Raw genomic sequence first — 20297 nt, forward strand, 5'->3', positions numbered from 1 at the left:
GAAGAAAAAAAATTAATCAGGATATACACTTCTTTCATAATTCTGCTCCACAGAATTATGCTGAAGAGACACAGACTCTCTCTGTTCAGTTCAGAGAAAGTTCAGTTTATTTAGTTAGCTGTTCTCCCAGTTTATTTGAGTGTAATGCTGCATGTGTGAATTTTCACACCAGACTACACTTGGAACTTCATAGGTCAGATATAACTTTTATTTATGTTACAGGTAAACGACTGAGTTCAGAGCCTCTTTCAGGGGGATTACAGTCTGTTTCCAAGGCTGGGAACAGATGTAATTTTAGGAAAGAACTGCATTGTGCGTTGACTCGCATCCCTTCCGATCCACTGAGCTCAATGGACCACAGGGGTCAAGAACTAAAGCAAAATTTGGCCTACCATTTCATCTGTTTGAGTACAGCTTCTTGTGTGTCCTCTACGTAATTAATTACCAGACCTCAGAGAAGATGTTGTCCCATTCACTGTAAAACAGGAGGGTCCATGGAGGAAAACAGCTGCATTAGAGAAACACACAAACGACATTAAGGCTACCTAGTTTGACGTGTTCAACACTTCCTTTCCCCCTGCAAACAACGACAGTTTCACCAGGATCTGAAGTGGTATCTTAACAAATAATACACTAGTCTGTCATATGGTTAATATTAACGTCTCTCTATTCAAACATGCTGAAAACTGAATAGAACAGTTAACATATAACAGTCACACATCCTTTGCCGAGTACAAGATCTAACAGGAACTGAAGATATCCTCACCATTTCAGATCTTCATCTGTCATTCAGTCAAACATTTCGTTCTCTTAAATACATCGCTCTTCCCCTTTCTGGGTCTCTTGGGGGTGCCGAGTGAACACATTCTCTCCATAAAGGCATTGCTTATGATATGGTTCTTCAACAGAAATCTTGCTGTGTGTTTCCAATACATTGCCAAAGCTGAATTTGCAGAGTTTGGTAGGATTTGGGGGCGAGAAGGTGAAAAGATTTAATTTTGAAACATCTCTTTGGGCAGGATTCTGCACTTCACTGCAGAGAGATCATCTCTTGATTAAATTAATGGTGAACAATTAATTAGTTGTGATTGCACTTTACAAATCATTGAGTCAGAGCTTTATATAGCAGCCAGTGTTTACATTACAGGTATAGTCACAGGGCTTACGGGCTGAGGCAAGCTCACTCTGCTCATGTCCTGAGCTGGTGGGATGCATCACGGCGTTGACAAAAGAGTCACAAACTGCAGGGATGCAAAGCTGAGCCCCGCCTAACACACCCCGTCTTTCAGAGGGTTTATTTGGTGTGGGCTTGGGGCCATAGCCACCCCAGTCAGGTCAGCCCATGCACAGCGAGGCTGTGCCCAGCCACGAGGCACTGCAGCAACACCTCGGGGTCAGCCCGCTCCTGCGGCCATCCCGCCGCGCTGCTCCGCGGAAGGCTCTGCGCCCGTGAGGAAGGGAGGCTGCACGGGGCGCGCTTCGCCCCGGGGCATAAAGCACAGTTTGCCCTCAAATATATTTCTACTGAAAACACACAGCAAAGATTACAGCCATAGAAAGTTATGTAAACAAGACAATTTCATCAACTTTATCTTAAAAAAACCCAAAACCAAAACTGCAAAAGAAACCCAAAATAAGACTTGCTGAATGAAGACTGTGAATAGTAATTTTTTACTGCCTTAACAAAAAAAGAAATGACATACACCTTCAGCATTTCTTTTCCAAATTTACTTGACAGAGGTTAAAATATTGCTTTATTCTGACTCAACATACAACAGCACTGTGTGATCGATTGTGCTATTCTGGGAAGCCTTGAGACTTGTGAACTGGAAAGTCTGGGGCACATTAATAAATTTAACAATTAATTTGCTGCAAAGGAATATTTTAATACATTCTGTATATACTGTAAATTTTTTTTTAATCAATCTTCTGACATTAACCAGGGAAGGCTATTTAGCAGTTATTTATTATAGTTTATTTTCTTTTTCCCCACGAATAAGCAGATATTTTAATACTAATAAAACCAGTAATGTGTGTGTCACTGAACCCAATTAATTGCATTATTGGCATAGTGTGTACAATTTATGGGGGGAAGAGGGACTCGAAAGCAAATGCAAAAAATGCTTATAAATGTGATTGGGATACGGCAACCAGGAAATGGCATTTCTTCTCTAAGGCCTTGATCCCCTGCAGGGAGTGATTTGGTGGAAAACATCTGCTCTTATATAGCCCCATTAGAATCGGATCTGTGCGTGCTTGTGGGTCTGCCCGTACCGAACCATCTGCAGGGCTGAAGCTTTAAAGTTCACAAGCCTAAGCCACAATTAATTAAAGTGACTGGCGAACTGAAAGTGGGAACAAATTAGGGCAGTGTGGACACTTATTGGCTGGATTTTGATCATATTGGATCTCCCTGACTCTTCTCTGAACAACCTATAATAAAAAATAAGTTAAAAAAACCACACACACACTCAGAAGTGCTCCTTGAGAGCTTACAAATGTCTTCAAAGTATAACAGTTTAGAAATGTTGAGGGGTCGGTAACAAACAACACAGTTTATGTTCCCACTTAAAAAATCCCAAACCAAAAACCCAAACCTGTCGTAACACACAGACTTTTGCACTTTTTCTTGTTCCTCCTCACTCTCTAGCAAGGCAGCTCTGATATAGGCAAAGCACAGAAGATGGAGCAGCTGCGGGCTCCTGACTGCTGCGTCTCTACGGACCCCAATCCCGCTCCACGCTTGGCCAAACCCAAAACTCCTAAAAGTTTCCACTGATTTTCTTGGGCTGACTGACACATTAAAGTAAAATAGAGAGTTAAGAATCTGGGTCAATTTAGGGATTTATTGTCATTCCCCAGCAGGTACCAGACCTCAGAAGCAGGTGTCTGTGTGCCTGTTTCCATGGACCTGGAACCAAAAGGAGAGGGGGAGAGGGGATCAGGTCTGTGCTGGGGTCACGGAACTTGCTTCCTAGGGTCTGAATCCCCGGCCAGCAGCTTTCCTGCAGCATTGCCCTGAAACCAGAAATGAATCTAAGAATGGTCGTGGCCTTTACTGAAAAAAGGATGCATAGCCTAAGCCTTCGGACAGCCAAACGGGACCACGGCAAAATGCTCCGGAACTGAAACTGTATGTGGAATCCTGCCTAGACAGCACCTGATGGACGTTTCATCCCTCCTGGAACTTCTCCCTTAAAAAAATATTTTGTTAAAAAACACTATGATATGAGGGCGGTTGACTATTTGGTTTCTTCTAAGTAGATGCTCTTAAATTAATGCATATAAATAATTTGTATTTCATTTCCTCCCTTCCTGTTTAGCAAAGCATCCGACGCACAGATCTCGCTTCCCCTCCCACAGCCCCACACGAAGTCACTGGGTCAATCCCGAGTCTCTCTGCGGTTGGGTTTGCGGGGGGGGGCGGGCGCCGGGCCCGGCCCTGCCCGGGGGGCTCAGGGGCAGGAAGGCCGTGCCCTCCCCCGCGCCGCGCTCCGCCAGCTCCGCGTCCTCCGGCCGCCTCGCGGCTCTCAGAATCCGGATCTGCTCCTGGACAGTTTCTAGCAATATTTTCACTTCGTGTTGTTCTGCTATAAGACAATTACTGACTGGGGAACTCACATTGACAAGTTCAGCTGAGTAGGAGTTTTTGCACCACTTGATGCCCGTGACTTCAGACACGCTTTGCATCTGCATGCAGGCCTCGTCCAAGCCCACCGACGGGATGATGGGGACCGAGCTGGCCCTTGGGGACGAGTAGCCGACCAAGTCCTTCTGATCCACGCTATTAAAATAAGGGGTTGTCTCTCTTGAAGGCAGTTGCATATTTATTGAAGTATTCTGAGCAGTTTTTAAACCACTGGATGAATACCTAGAAAGAGTAAAAAGAAGATTTTGTTGTGCGTGAAGCGGTCAGAAGCAGCCGGCAGCGGTGGGACTCGGTGAGCTGTGCTGACAGATCCAGCCGTCCCGCCCTCACACCGGCAGCACGAGGCCACAGGGCGGCCCTGGGGAAACCACACGCGCTGGGCAGGTGGTTTCGAGTCTCAGACCTGCTGGTGGCAAAGCACCGCTTTTCTCTCAGCCTCATTTTGCTCACCAGTATGTGAGAATAACAACAATTGCTGTTTAAAAGATTTCAGGAGTTACACCGTAGTATTAACTTTCTGCTGAAATTAAATTTGAAATTCCATTCTTGCGTTCCTAACTGGGGAAATGGATTAATGTCTTCTTCAACATCAGAACTCTCAATGGCTATTTTAGGAAAGCACTTAAAAAGGCGCAGGAAAAAACAAAATGGTTGTGTAGTCTTTATTTCCAGAGTCATGACTGCCTGTGCTCCCCTTCAAACAAGCAGAGCATCCAAGTGCAGTGTACCTCGGGAAAACGTATCTTTTTTCAATAGCCCTTACTCATAACGTTGGCCTGATTTGTTTTCTTAGATCTCATCTGGAAATAGAGCTGATATACTGGGCTTGAGCAAATGTCTGTGTTTTCCTGATACTGTAATCCTGCATTTCAGAAAAAAAAACCCCCTTTATCCTCCATTAATGCATATCATAGCATGATTTTATTTATTGTGAGGCAACTTGGTGAATTTTTACCAACATTTCCATTTTGTTTCAAAGCCAAATTAATTATTCTGATTAGAAGGTGGTTTTGTTTACAGGAAATACTTAAAAAACAGAAAGGGAAAAGTATATTAAATAAAATATAAAGGAAACAATGACCAAAAAAAAAAAAAAAGATGCTTCTCATTTGAGAAGTAGTATTACTAGAAATTTCATGCTCCAAGAGTTACTGTATCTACTAGACGTGACTGCCAAGGACCACAGACATCACCTCAGTACAGGAACATATTTTATTTATAATCAGCTCTGTGATCATATCACTATTTAATGAGGCAAGCTAATGGTGAACTCCGGTATGTTCTATCCGCGGATGAGGAAAGCAACATTTAGATCTGGTGTGGAAGCAGATGCTCTGAGCTCTGACTTGAAGGGTATTTTTCTGAAAGCTGCTTAAGCCTGACGGACTTCACTAGGGATATCCTTGTACTTATACGTGCCTCGCTGCTCTCTGGAATTAGCAGAAAGAGAACGAAGGAGAAAAAAAAGAGAATCACATGAAGCAGCCACAGTCCAATATTAGCACGCAACGCTAATTAACTGGAAAGGCTTCCTTTGGCCCCATCCTCCCGATGAGCTGTCAAACAGCAGAGAGAGGAGGAGATATCTTTAGGCTCATTTCCAGCAGAGCACTGCTGACTTGTAATTAACTCGTCTGTGGTGGCACCGTGTTTGTCCAACTGCTTGACACATTAACCTGGACACGTGCACGCATGCAGCTCCGTGCAGCCCCTGCGTGGAAACTCTCCAGGCATCCCCAAAAGAGCAGGAAACGCAGCTGGGACTCCGCGATAACGAGGAGGTGTTGTGTTCTCTGCTGCTGTCTGATGGAGAGAGATACTTCTTTGGGAAGCGGGACCCGAGGGAATAATACAGCAAGCGGATTTTTTGGATATGTGCTAGAACGTGTACATACTATACAGCTGCATTTCTATTTCACATCTGAGCCAGCTGAGGCTCAGCTTTTGGTTAAATACATTTGTACTACGCTCAGCGCACTGGTGGCTGTGTATGAAGGGCCTTTTGAGAACGGTTTTAAAGAATCAGTATGAATGAAATACTGATCAGGGATATTATTCCCGAGGGAGGACAATGAAAAAAAAAAAAAAAGAAAACAAAACAGTGCAGACCTTTGGGTTGTGCCCATTCTTGTTTCCTTTGCTTATTATATAATTGTTCAAACGACTACAGCTGGAGAGATCGCATCAGTGTGTCAGTCCCTTTTTTGGTAATTCGGGCCCTAAATACATTCTGGGCTGCACCCTGGAAACAAAGGGAGTGAATGTTTTTAATGAGATTCACATGCAGTGGATGTATTATATGGATGATACGTAAGCAAAACCAAGGAAAGACTGAATTAAAATGGGTTTGGTGAGAAAACATTTGCCAATTCCGTAAGAGACATTAAATTATTTTTGGTATTTTGAAAACTAACTGGCAGCAACGTTTAATGCAAAGCCTGGCATATTTCCATACTATTTTTTGCCGTACAGATAGACACCCTGATTTGATGCCAGAATTACGTGCTTCTGCCCTGTGCTCACAGGGCTGTCAAAGGGAGACTGCGCGTGAGTTACAGCACACACACGGTGCAACAGGCAAGGCACCCGACTAGTGGGGTACGACATCCAAACCACGAGAGACTCAGCTTTCGGTTCATTACAAACTGATTCACACTTCTACTTGTGTCTGCTGCTCTTTTCAATACATGAGACTTAGACCTATAATTGCAGAATTTTAATTACATTTTTCTATAATTAACTTCCCCAGAACTATAGTTCCTCCTGAGAAAGATATGGGGTTTTATCTGAAAAATTATTTTGTTTGAATAATTTCATTCATGTGCATGTATTTCAAAGTGCAGCTCTCTCTCTCCAACCTCTTCCTAAAACCAAGCAAAAAAAGAAACCCAAACATTTATAAATATGCGACAGTCATTATGTTCTACAGAGTTTAAGAGTCTGAATGAAAGAATGAAACTGAAAGAAGCATAATAAACTTACTGTCCCCTTAAGACTGATATTAAAAAGAGAAGGGATCGGAACTCGAAATACCGAACGTTTTTTACTTAGCAGAGTACCACCAGCTTTGCTACAAGCCCTACTGCTCCGGTGTCCCGTGCTGGAGCCCGACGCCGAGGCGCGTGGGGATGGACGGGTCATTCCAGCCCAGTACCAGGCTTTGCCTCAGCCTGCGTTTTCCACCTGTAGCCAACATACGCTGGGTCCTGTGTACATAAACACGTGTGTGCCTGTGTCTGTACCTCTGCTCCTCCTAACACCTCATTCCATGTAAGGCAAAGAGCTGTCACTGGAAGCACGCGACCCAGCCCCTGCCACTTAACTGCCTGGAAACTCATGACACCCCTGAGGGACCTGAATCAGCCTCTGGGATGTGACTGGTGTGGAGACGGTTTCCTTCAGGCCCCTCCTTTCAAGTAGGTTTTTCTAGTCCTTCAAGTAGAATACTGATTACATAACTGATACTACCTGTATTTGACTCAGACTCTGCAAATGTTAGATCCTGTTGCCAATAGTGAGATCTGGAGCTTCCTGCCGGCAGCAAAAGCTTTCTTCTCAACATGGAATGGGAAGAGGAGCACTTTTACAGGGCTAGAGAAAAACTAGTAAGATAAATTAGCCTCTTTTCTATCAAACATACAAAATCTGACTAAACTTCAGCCAGAGCTGCTGATGGGTGAACTTCGGAAAGCTGACAGAATTAGGGAGAGAAACTATCCTGATTTGTGCTTCCGTACAGGGAAAGATGGAGGTGAAAAGGGAGAAGGAAGGAGGTAGTGTGACTTCTGCAGGGGACAACGGAACTTCTCATTTGGGCTGGAAGTCTAATGGAAATAAAAACACTAGGAAAACTAGCAGATATATGGATGGAAAAAAGGCATCTGATTCTGTGGAAACCTCTCCCTAAGTCAGAAGAATTCCACATGAAGTAGAATTAGTGATTATTTTTTTATTTTTGTTCAGAGGTAAGATGCATACTTACATTTTGGTTGAAGAGATTACTTCATTGGTGCAACATAAAATAACTTTCAAAAAGTTCTGTTACTCTTAAAAGACATAGTTTTCATACCCTGGATCCACAGGACACTACCACCACGGGGGAAGGACTGTAATGGCCAAGCGATCAACCACGGAGCAGCAGCCAGGCACAAACTGGCTCGCTTTGTTACGTTAGTACTTACCCATGACAAGGTATTGTGTCCTGGTCTGTGATCCTCGACTCTTCTAGCTGTTGATATGCTGGTCCTGTAATTCCATTGAACCTGCCCCGAGGTAAGGGAGGAGTCCTCCGAAAGGCATTTCTATGTAGCATCCCACTTTTTTGTCCTGGGCTGCAGCATGAAGAGAGACTTCTAGGAACAACACCAAGAGTACAGTAAAAATTATCACAGCAAGAGCATAAACTTCTGCAAAGTAAAGACTTGGGACTAATAATGCATGGATTGCTGTTTTTATAAACTTTGCTGTGGTGGTCCATGATGTCAGCAGCAATTCTCCATGGGAGTGTAACGCTAAAATCCACCGTTAGCTGCTGTTCACGTCATAGTTAAGACACCACCTCTCTTCTAGGAATGAAAATAACTGCCTGGTATATCAAATGTTTTCTTGTACTTGAGGAGGGATGTTTCTTTTTTTCAATGCTTCATACCACAATCCTACTACGTAAAGTTGACTCCTCAGACAGTATAAACATCAGCACAACTGCGCTACACCTACAGCTGAGCTCAGAAGCAGGTCTTCAATCTGGAGCCCATTATATCATCTACCAGCCTCTGAGGTGCTGCTTCCTGATACAGCAACATTAAACTGGGAAAAAAATAACTGAAAAATCTAAGTGAAGCTTATGAACTGCAGCTTGAAGACACCATCTATGACACAAGTTTTCCCAACACTAAGATTTCTTTTCGATATTCTTTTACTCTTGTTTTATATACAGATTGCTTTCTTGTTTATATACGTTGATAAATATTGTGTTGTTCCTTTATGTGATAGAATACAAACTTGATTATGATAAAAATAAGCAACAGTTTTCTGCTTATTTTAGAAAATTGCTTTTGTAAACATTTTTGTAGTGTTCGGAAGGAGAATGGATTTTTTTCCATTTGGTGCAGGAATTAAAAGGTATCTAGAATCCATAGCTTTGGTATATTAACCATAAATCTGGCTGTTGCTCATGCAAAAATAAAGAAACACAGAATTAAGGCAAGTTATATCCAATTTCCATTCTGCCGGCTCACAGAACTGCATGGGGTGACCAGCTATGCGTTTTCCAGCTACTCCTATTTCTCTTGACATCTCCTGAGTCCAGGAAATGCATATGTATTACCCAAAACTTTGTCACATCCTTAATGATATTTTAATATAGGCTTTGTAGATGCGTTGTGAGAGTCATTACTTTTGGTTACATGAATAATTTCAACTTCTGATACAATTCAGCTATGCAAATGACTTTTGATAAGTTTGCATCTCTTTTCCTGTTATAATGTGACTTAAAAGCAATCTGCATTTAATACCTGGTGGGAACTTTCTTTATAGTGAGGGCCACATCTACTCCCAAAGCAATTCTTGCTTGGACCAAGCACCTTGGACAAATCCTCCTGGAGTGTACATTTCCATCAAAACTGACCTTTTCTCCCCAAAGTCAAAACATAAGAAAATTCAACAGTCTGTATCCTACTGCCCAGGCTAGCAGTGTTCCATCACGGTCCCTGCTCTGTTCTCTTCTACACTTTTATTTTCCTGGTGCCTTTTAATTGAAAAGATCAACAACCCATAGCAATAGCACTCCCTCAAGGATTTTCGATGCTTCCTTAAACAGGTTTTTCCTTACCTGTTAAGGAGGCTGTGAAAAAACTTTTTAAAAAAACCTGAAGCACTGGCCTTTCAATTCTGATGGACGAGTTCAAGTTGTGAGTTACAGTTCATATTCTGTAAAATAGCACTACCACATCCCAACATGATTGACGATTTTCGCTCAGGAGAGACTTGAGATTATTACTGCAGGGGATCTTAAAAGATGCAGCAGAATGAGTAGTTTGTGATAGATAATGAATTTCAGGGCTTTACTGATTGCAGTATATTCATCAATGTACCAGAGAAGTCAGCAAACTGATTAACTTAACAGACTTTAGACCGATTACAAATATTTGAAACTAGAAAGGCATTGTTTAATTCTGTTTGGTTTGATGCTCTGCACATGCCCCTTGCTGGAGCAGGACACACGGTCTCCTCACACACAAACGTGCAGCAGCTCTGCATTTCTAACAGAACGGCAATGCATTCGGGTGTACCCGAGGTGATCCCTGTCAACTGCAGCAGAGATGCACAGAAACCGCCTATCGGGACCTCCTCAGAACTCTCACTGCTCCACCGCACACGGGTCACAGCGGCTGCTGAAGGCGTGGGGCTGGCTGGGCTGCGGGAGACGCGGTACCTGCCAACACCACCCCGCGTCAACGGGCCTGGCCGAACCTGCCTAACGTGCCTTGTTCTTCGACATTTCTGACAGAAAACATGGGAGGGCAAAATGAATGAAAGTCATAGGTGGTCATAAACGAGACAAATTAACTAAGAAGGACCAGAAAACTTTTACAGGCAGTGCAGCTGTAAGCTCATTTCTTGCAGCTCATTTCTTGAAGCACCAAAGGCAAGACAGTAACAATTGCTGGTTTAAGGTCTATGAAAAACTAACTCCAGCATAATAAAGTTTTTCCTTTTCCACAAAACTGATATGAATATCAGCATACTCTTCCTCCAAATATGTCAATACAGTCCTTCTCAGGCTTCTGCTCTTTGCCATGTGAAATGTTCCTCTCTCTGAGGCAAGCAAAGCCTTTTGGATTTCTTCCAGGAATTTATCCTCCTTTAGCCACCAGTCCCACTTCTTCCTTCCTGTACTACAGTCTAACTGCATAAAAAACCCAGCCCATGTAACTGAGCTACTCAATAAGACACATCAATAAGGACAGCTCTAGCAGATATATCTTTAAAATCTATTAATCAATTACTCCAGAATAACAAAAATCAGAATAGGCTTGAACTGCTTTACAGGTAATGCATGAACCAGGGAGAAATGAACTGACAGTTTGAAAGAAGTGGTTCAATCATCTATAAAGATATAAAGTTATTTATAAATTCATATATATATATATATATTTATATATATATATTTATTTATTTATAAACTTTATAAAGTTATAAAGTGTTAAACTTGAGATGGGATCCCAATCCTCCCCTTCCTGTTTAATATGCACCATTCATTAAGCAGGTGAGATATTGGTGTATTCTCATGCCATATTCAAACGAATTGACAACAGTGTCTCATGAAGTGGTTCTAATGTTTCTGACTTTCCAATGGAAATGTCTTGATTACTATTTCCTCTCATCCCTTTTATCCTTTGCACAACTGCATCCCTTTGTGACCTGGTTATCCTTTAACCAAGTAGCTTGTACCGGAACTTTTCTTCCTCATTTGTTTCTTAAATTTTGTTATTAGTTTCCAAATGCTTGACCTTGTCATTTAGTACTGCCGAGCTTCAATCCACCTCTGTTATGCCACTCTTTAAAGTTATTCAATTAATTCTTTATATTTTACCTGTACTGAGTCTATCTTTTAACTAACTTTTTCAGTATGTTCCAAATGATTTGTGCCAAAATCATGCACAAAAGCATTAAACAAAATTTGTCACCGATGCTGACTAATTCTTTGAGAGCTTCATTAGTGCTCCACTGGTGACTGCCTTCAGCTCAGCACTTCCCTTCTCAATGTAACTCCTTCCCATCTCCCTTTTAACCACCTCCGTGTATCTGCATTGTAGTTTTCCTGCCTCTTTCTCCCGTTAAAGGCACTAGAGACACGTGACAACACACACTGACTGGGGCTGTGTAGGGATCCAGCTCACCTGCACCACATACAAAGAAAGTCATCGGTGTAGCACTGCAGGACGTGCTGCTGGTAAACCTTGTGACAATTTTTAGCTTTTTTAATATCTACCCAAAGAATCTGCTTCCCGCACATTTGTCCTAAAGCCTTGACTAGTCTAATTCATCATAACAGATCTTCAGTTCGTCCGATAAATTTTTCCTCTTCCTAAATATTTGACATTTGCTATTTCATCATCATATGGCACAACTTCCATTTTGATAGATTTTGCTAACAGACCTGAAAATTTCATGAGACAGTTCTCCTTCCAGACTTCTTTGATCAATATTAACCAGACCATCTTAGGGGCTCTGATTTCTGCATTTCACTTCCACTTTGACTGTAGTAATGTCTATTTTCATACATTTGATTCTATTCCCATTCTACCTCCATCCTCCAACAATCATCCCAACTGAAAAATGAAATACATTCATTCAGGATTGCCCTGACTGCTCATCTCTGTCCCACCATCAGCTTTGTTTCTTCCTGCACAGCACTCCTTTACGCTCAACAACAATTGATTGCTTTCAGTACTACCAGTAACTCTGAACTCTCAACGATTCCTGGAAACGTTCACTTCAGGTAGGACTTCTTGCCCTTTGTGATACAGTTTTTTCCTTCCCTACACACCATTCCTTTTAGGCATCTTTTTAGTGAATTTCTCCAGAAAAGTATGTTCTTTCCTTGGGAAATATCAGATTCCTTGTATATTCTCCCTTTCAGGCTTCCTCTGCCTTTACATTCTTAGTTGCTTTACTTTATTGATACTTATTTGTTGAAATTCAATAGCCTTACTTACAGAATAACTTTAATTTACTCTTTCTTTTGATTTGAAATAAATCAACGATACTGGGAGCATAAAGGGTAAAATGCTTACTAAAAAAAGAGTTGTTTTTACCATGTTTTTTATGGCGTTAAAAGTTAATTAGAAATGCAAACACAAATTACTTTAGATTTTAGAGTAAGTCTATCCTATTTGAAGATTTCTGTAAGACAACACAACTGCTCTAGGCTGAAAGCCTTTGTGTTTGGCTTTCATCATGGTATTCTCTGAAATGAATCCCTCTAAAATCAATGATGACAGAATCAATGAATCAAAGTCAGGATGACTAATTACCAAGAAAACTGCTATTCAAAGGGATCACAACTCAATCCCATAATTAACAAAACTCTAATTTGTTTCTATCTGTTAGAAATTTAGACGGTATGGGTTTTCTTCCTAGTAAAATCAACAGATAATCCAGAATGAATTTTTGAGTGCATTGTGTACTTTACAGGAAGTTTACTGATTAAACACATTTGTTACTTTCCAGTTCTGAGAGCACTCAGTAGTTTTACATATGCAAGATGATGTAAAATTCTTCTACCATAATAACAGTACGTAATGCAGGCAAAATACATTAGGAGTAAGACTCAGTGGAGATTCAAAATTTCAATTCAATCCCTGCAGTAACCCTTTGCATGCAGCCAATGCTGGTAGAGACAGAAAACTGCTATTATCTAGTTATCTGGGTGAAATAACTAGGTGATCTCTGTCAGCCAAACTTCAGCAACCCCAAATGATTCCTCACCTTGACAGCCTTACTGCCAGGCCAAAACTCTATCAGTTTTAGGAACTGGAAGCAGACAGCTCCTGAGTTTAAGAAATGATCGCCCATCATTAATGCCCTTGAAAACACCAGCAGAGAAAACAGGTGTGGATGTGGAACACAGTATTTCCGTAGCAAGCAGAAATAAAACAATAATATAGTTTAAGAATAGCACAAAACGGAGAACCTGCAGAGTTGCTGTAATTTTTCCAGGCTCGTGACAGGTCTGGAACAGAACAAAGGGATGTTTAGGACAAAATGTATCCCAGTAAAAAAAAGAAGTTTCCTCATTTGGCCATATCTGACAACTTCGAACCCTATTTAGGAACTAAAGAAATTAAGTAAATTAGGAAGCCATCATATGCTGTAAAAATTAAGAGACAGCCTTATAAGCCAGCTCAACTCTGTTGCATGTTTTATAAAGCAAAAGGCCTTGTATAATAAATCTTAAGTTATAAAACTACAAAAAGAATCCTTTATAAATTAAGCTAGTCATTCCACATCTTAAAACAGTTCTGAGGCAAAGACTTAAGATAGTCTGGTGCTTGACATCTGTAAATATGACTGTTGGGTTGTTTGGGGTTTTTTTGTTGTCGTTTGTTGTTGTGTTGTTGGGTTTTGTGTTTGGTTTGTTTTTTTTTTTCTTTTTTCCCCTGGCAAAGAGAGAGTGTGCAAAGGTGTTAAAATGAACAATCTGGGATTCTGCATTAGTTCACTGTAAATTCATTCAGTGTGGCTTATTCTGTAATTTCCCTGTGGAAAACAGGGAGTCCAGAAAGCCACTCAGCTTTTATTTTAAGTGACAATTGGAACCAGAAGAAATATTTTCAATCTTTAATTTATTTCCACATTTTTAAGCTTAGGTAATATCATGGTACAACACATGGTAAAACATTTCAAACTTGGATATTGCAATCACGTTATTAAGGGTAAGGGAATGTCACTGTGGTCTTTTTGAACTTCACCTTTTGACTAAATGGAGATAACTCCCCCCCCCCCCCCGAATTTCTGTAGAAAGCATTCCAGGCAACAGTTCCACAGTTCATCTACGTTCAGTAAAATTATTAACGTATTTTGAAAATCTCTGTGTAATAAGGAATAAGCCCTAAGAAACAGATCTGACACGACAGTTGCCATGATTTTTTCATGCCAAATTAAAGGCTTAAGTAAAGTAAAAGCAGGTAGGACCCAAATATCCCTTCCTGGCTCCTAGGCTGCGCTTTGGTGGGTTAAGCAAATCACTTGTTCAAAAGAGAAGGAACATGTCTGGGAGACTGCAATGCAAATACTACAGGAGCTAGATCACAACCTCACGCAATTCCAGAGGGTTTTTTTAGTAATCTGAAAAAGTTATGCTTTTAATAAATAAGTCTTCCCTTCCCGATTATCTTGCTAAAAAAATCCTGAACTCGCTCTTCTCAGCCTTTCCTCTCTCTGTGTGCTCTGGACCAGACATTACCACTGCCATTCCACCAACACTGCTGCTTATACCAGACACGAGTTTGGTTTCTAGTCCCATAATAAAGCATCTGCACTCTTTTTCATCCAAAAATGCTATAAGCAGAATTCGAATCCAAATGTCATCCAGTGATGGGTGACTTCCCTCTTTTTTCCTCTTGGAAACAAAAACCCAAACTTTTTAAAGACTAGTTTTCAAAGGCCACCATGTGTTCATAATTAAGTCATTATTCATTTCAAGTATTATTTCTCTAAAGAAACAGTGAGAAAGGCTGGAAGTTTGCAACCATGTCTTTCTGCAGCAAATGAGTCATTAACTTTATGCACGCCAATAAAGAAAGTCTTGTTTTTAATGGCTTCTCAAACTACAGTTGTTTCATTCACCGGTCTGTCTCTGCAGCTTGGATGGCATCTTGAAATGCTTCCTCTAGGACTTTGACAAAAGGCGGATAAAGTCGGTGAGCACGGTTATTGCCTTTTACGTCTGCAGCGCGGAGAGCGCTCGGCCGTCTGCCCAGGGAGCCCGCGGAGGCTCTGCCGGGCCCGCACCCTCCCTCTCCCGGTCGCAGGGCCGCAGGCGCCCCCCGGCCCGAGGACACCCCGGCCCCCGCCACACCTCCCGGCACCCCCCTGCTCACCTGGGTTGCCTGCTGGGCTGGGTTCCTCTGTCGGGAGACAAGGCCTCTGGGAAAGACTGAGGGCCTGAAAAACTAGATTCCATAACTTTGTCCAGAATAGGCCCAGGATGCCTATCTGTTTTTGAATACTGTGGCAGAGAATAAAAATAATTAATACACAAAAGGCGAAGTATATTGTTGGTGCTATTCAATCAGAATTCATACTGGAGCAGGGTAAAAAGTTCTCTAATGCATATATAAATTAAAATTAGGCACTGCCAGTAATACATTCATTCCCTGTTGTTTACACAGCGGAAAGTGCCGGTACTCGTTATCCCCACCGCCTTCTCCACATCAGAACGCTGGTATCTGCGTCAGTAGGAAAACAACTGCCTGCTCTGCCCACCACGACAGGGAACGCTGATCCCTCTGACCAAAAGCCTGGCTTTGCGCCTGTCCCTACAGAGACCGAGATCACCAAATGCACCTCGGAGGATGGTGGTTGGCAACTTCTTGGGTCCTTTGGTGATTTCAGTCAAACACTGCTTTGATCAGTGTGCGTAACCATGAAAACCAAACTGAAACAGCACTTGTATCATCAGGTAAGTAAGAACAGTATTTGAATCCTATCCATAGGGCCAGATATCCCTTCAGAGCAAGTCTGAAACTTTTGACCTGGGAGTATCTGTGCTAGTGAGAACAGGGTCAACATAATTCTTCTTGTGGCAGTTGTAGGCGTAGGGCAGTCTCCTGGCACACAGTGAGACACAAAGGTCTGTAAAGCAGACACCGAACAGGAACAGGAACAGATTTCCTTCTTCTTGCTTTGTGATTCAACTGGAAATTCGGAAAAACATGTGTCTCTGATCCTGAATTGAGCCAGAAAGTCGAAGTATTAAAAAAGCGCTGCATTTTGGCTTGAAAGAATAATCAATGTTGTTAGTGGTTACTAGGCAATATCTCAGAGATATGAGAGGTTAACCCACATTTCCACTCAGGTATGAAAACTACTGCGCTCTGCAGATATTTTATGTTGCATTACAATGACCTGCACTAAAACTAATTGGTTTGTTTTTCTTTAATCCATTTCTTTCTGTATTGAGTTTGTATTTTTAGTACTAGATACCTAGATATCCATGTTATCTTTGCAATAAACTGGAACTGTGGAAGCTACTACATGATTAAATATTTCAGAAAGAAAATACAAATGAATAATAACATAAAAAACCCCACAGTGGTAAAAATGCCATGCTCTGATACAACAACATAATCATTTGTGGAAAAGACAGTAAGATTTGTTTCAAAGCACAGTTCTTCATAATTATTTTGTTGTCTAACAAAAGACCAGGAACTCCTTAAAAATACAGAATCATTTTCTGATTCTCACTTATTCTTATGTACATTTCCCCAGACTTCAGCAAAATCAAAGTCATACAAGATTACTCTTTTAAAAATAGGTTACATACAATTTTAGTCCACCTACTCAGACTTCTCATGACTGATTTCTATAGATAAAATAACAGATCTTCTAATTTTTCTCCCATGCTCTTCTCCCTCTTACTGTTGTGTGAAATACCCACATAAACGGGGCCAAGACCACACGCTTCTAAAGGCAAAGCTGAGAGTGACAACAGGCAAAATGCTGCCGCACGCATGAAATAAATACAACTGGAACAATAAGAAACATATTCCACTCTTCTTCCAGCTACTTTGATCTCATTTGTCATTTGTAAACGCCGTAGATAAAATATTCGGGCAGCAGTACAATTTTTAAAGGACTCGTGTCTGTGAAGATTTTAAACTTTAATAGTTATCCTGCCAGCTGCAGAAATAAATCTGTCTTTGATTTCTGACCTGAATAAATCAATCAGAGCTATGTAAAGAATAGGTTGTTAGTGCTAGGAAACTATTCCTGCCCTTTTTTATGTTTGGTCATGATACTAAATTGAGGGTCCGAATGGCCTGTAAGGCCCTAAGTATGAAGTGACGTTGCAGGTAGCTGGAGAGAACCCGTGCCTTTGGCTGCACCCCTGGCCAAGGCGGGTGAGGGCTGCAGAGCCCTTCCTCATCACAGCTGAGGAAAACCAGGACCCCAGACACTGCCCTGACGTTCACTAGCAAACTACTGCGGGTGCAACACCCAGCACCACCCAGGCACAGCCTGCAAAGGATATTTTTTTCCCCCAACCCAACACTTCTTTTACACCATTTTCAGACACACCACTTACCAATTACCACATAACGTTAATTGCATGAAAACGTGAATCACAATTTATATTGAGGGTGTGAACACAGACAATCTGAACGATGTAACTGAACTTATTATCACATTATTCATACATTTCAATAGGTTTAAACACAGTTGGGTTTGTTCTCCTTTACTTAACCGTAGGTGCCGCATCCCTTCTCTGAGATCCTCTCTGTAGGAAGATACCTTCAGATTTCTGTGGGGAATTGACAGCAGTTTGAGTTGGTGCCCCCAGAGGCACGGTTCACTCCCCACTGTATCCCAGCAGAGCCCGTCCTGCTCTCGCCTGGGCTGAGCTCCGCAGAGCCCTCTGACTGTGGTAAGCTGTGAAACACTTTCGAAGGGCTCTTTCGGTAGGTTGAAAGCATCACTGAAAGCTTATCTGTATTATTTGTTTTTTTTATGGTTTTATTGTCTTCTTGCTTAATTATTTGTGCTTGTTTGAGCAATTACTGAGAAATGCTGATGCATATGACTAAATAAATTAAAGAACAATTATAGCATTTAAAAATAAACCATTTTGCAAATTTTCATTTTTCACGGTTTCATGGAGAGAATAATCTGTTATGTACAATTACTCAACTCTTTGACAATAACATTCTACCCCCCGCTAGCTAATGCTGGGTAAATCTGCAAAGGCAGCCTGGGCCAGGAGACGAGAAATCAACCTCTGCCACTGACCCACTGTACAACTGTGAGCAAATAACACCCCTGCTCCATGCCTTCTGTTCTTTGCTCCAAAATGTAGGCTCCACGGATAACAAATGCCACTCAAGTGCTACAGAACGACACTGTCGTCCTAGTATTATGCAAAACAAAACACCCATCCCTCTCCCCAGCTTTTCTTAGCTCTTCCTTCTCAGTGGTTTTCCCCAAATAATAATTAATAATAATAATAATAAAAAATCCAGAAACACATGTGGCACTGGAAGAGAGGTGATATGGGGATCCCATTTCAGAAAGGACTGAGAAGACAAAGGGGTCAACTTTGAATTACATTCAGAGAGGGTGCCAGTGATTTTCCTGGACAGGCTGACCTTGCACAGAAGCCCATCAGGTGGTATATTTAACATCCTTACAGCCCATATGCTCTGTATGTTTTCTTGCCAACACTGGCTCTAGACAGAGGCCAGCAAATTAAAGTTTGTCTATTCTGGCAGTTCTAAGTAGTCACACGATACAGAAATGGGGAATTTGCTCTTGATCTCAGCTGATAAATCACATCGTAACTCGGGCAAAACCACAGAGTAATCTTTTAAAAGATTTAAGTGTCTTTGTTTCTCAACATGTATTAATTCCATTTCTATCATAGTGACTAAAAATTATTTCTTTCCTGCTATCAAAAAAAAGGAACAAGACACAAAAAGAGCATTTTTTGCCCCCTTGTTATATAAATATCAGAAACCTGAAGCTAATGATTGCAAGCTCTTAGAAACAAGTGCAGTAAAAAGTGAAACCACATGCTACCGCACGAAAAGCATATGAACCGCCTCGGAGGGAAAGTGATGGGGAATATACAGACCCACTTAGTACTATGGAAAAAGGTATTAAAATCCACAAAGGTGAAAAGGACCACTTAAAACAACCCTGACAACTCTCAGAATCACTAAAGGAACAGCAAGGCTTCAGCTGCTTTTTTTTTTTTTCTTGTTGTTGCATATTTGTCAAGTTATGAGAATTTAAAGAAAACCTCTAGTCACGGTGGGAAAAAGAGCTAGTAATTGGGAGCACAGTTAAGGCTTGTGAAGACGTGAACTACAGAGAACCAGGAGGGCCACAACACCCCCTCCTGCCCCTCGCACAATGTATGAGGGGGCACAGAGCACTTGTCTTCCTACGAGGGGCAGCTAAGGATGACAATTTACTTCCTTTTGCCTTTGAGAACATTGAACCTTTTGCTGCAGTCTCGTGGAGGAGAGTGGCTAAATATCTCCTAAAGATAATATAATCTCGTTGAGAAGGGGTATGTAGCACAAGGAAGTCCTAAGATTCATGCGTTAGGTGAAATAAATATGAATTTTCTGTGTCCCTCGAAGATTCTGTATTAAAAACCGGCACATCAGTCTCTTCCTGCCTGAAGAATTCTATCAACATTACCAGTTTATTAGCATCCGAATCCAAGATGCTAGAAAAACTAGCAAGAAATTAAGCGTGTTGTCCTCAGAGTATTTGGAAAAAGCAGTGGACTTGAAGGAGATTCAGGACAAATACTAGGAGCTGTGTTCAAACAGTTCTTTGTGACTACTGCTTCCAGTATACAGTATTTTTCATCTGATTTGTATCCCTACCAAACTAATGGAATTGGTACCGAGAGAAACAGACTCGGCCCAGATGAACACAATGACCAGCTATGAGCAGCAGGAGTTCAGAGAGAAGACAGCTGTCCTGACAAAATCGAAACCCCCTCCCTTTTTTTTTTAAACTTTAAAGAATCACAGCTGAGCAGAGGAAGGGAGGAGACGTCATGTGTTTGAGTGTGGAAAGGAAAAGCACATGATACTTCAAAACACTGTCAATGCAGACAAGAAGCTTTATTCCCCGCAATACAGCAAATGACAGGGAGGCCTCATGTTTAAACTTCAATGCCCGACTCTCCGCGTGCTCCTCCTCAGCCTTGGGGCTCGGATGGGTGGTGCTGGGATGTGCCCATGCCTCCTCGCTTGGGTTTACCCTGCTGATCAGAGGGCAAGACCCCAAAGAGAGTAACTGCTAAATGAAGGGAGTATTCCAAAGAGCCTACGTTGTCCAGTTGGCCAGCTACAGTTTTATTCTTGAATATCCTGTTGCTTAACCTGGAATATCCACATCTGAAAGA

General features: G+C 41.6%; 1 protein-coding gene across 2 annotated transcripts in view; it reads right to left on the minus strand.

The window, feature by feature from the left end:
• Nucleotides 1-241: 241 nt before the first annotated feature.
• Nucleotides 242-20297, minus strand: part of NRG3 (neuregulin 3) — a 363575-nt gene continuing 343519 nt past the window's right edge. For both annotated transcript variants that reach the window (XM_074924288.1, XM_074924287.1), the window contains exons 7-9: nucleotides 15256-15383; nucleotides 7831-8001; nucleotides 242-3871 (exon numbers count right to left, since the gene is read on the minus strand). In XM_074924288.1, the coding sequence (XP_074780389.1) occupies nucleotides 3376-3871; nucleotides 7831-8001; nucleotides 15256-15383 (795 nt within the window). In that variant the 3' untranslated portion in view covers nucleotides 242-3375. The remainder of the gene's footprint in view (nucleotides 3872-7830; nucleotides 8002-15255; nucleotides 15384-20297) is intronic.

This window comes from Athene noctua, chromosome 21 (assembly GCF_965140245.1).
Source record: "Athene noctua chromosome 21, bAthNoc1.hap1.1, whole genome shotgun sequence".
NCBI lineage: Eukaryota > Metazoa > Chordata > Aves > Strigiformes > Strigidae > Athene > Athene noctua.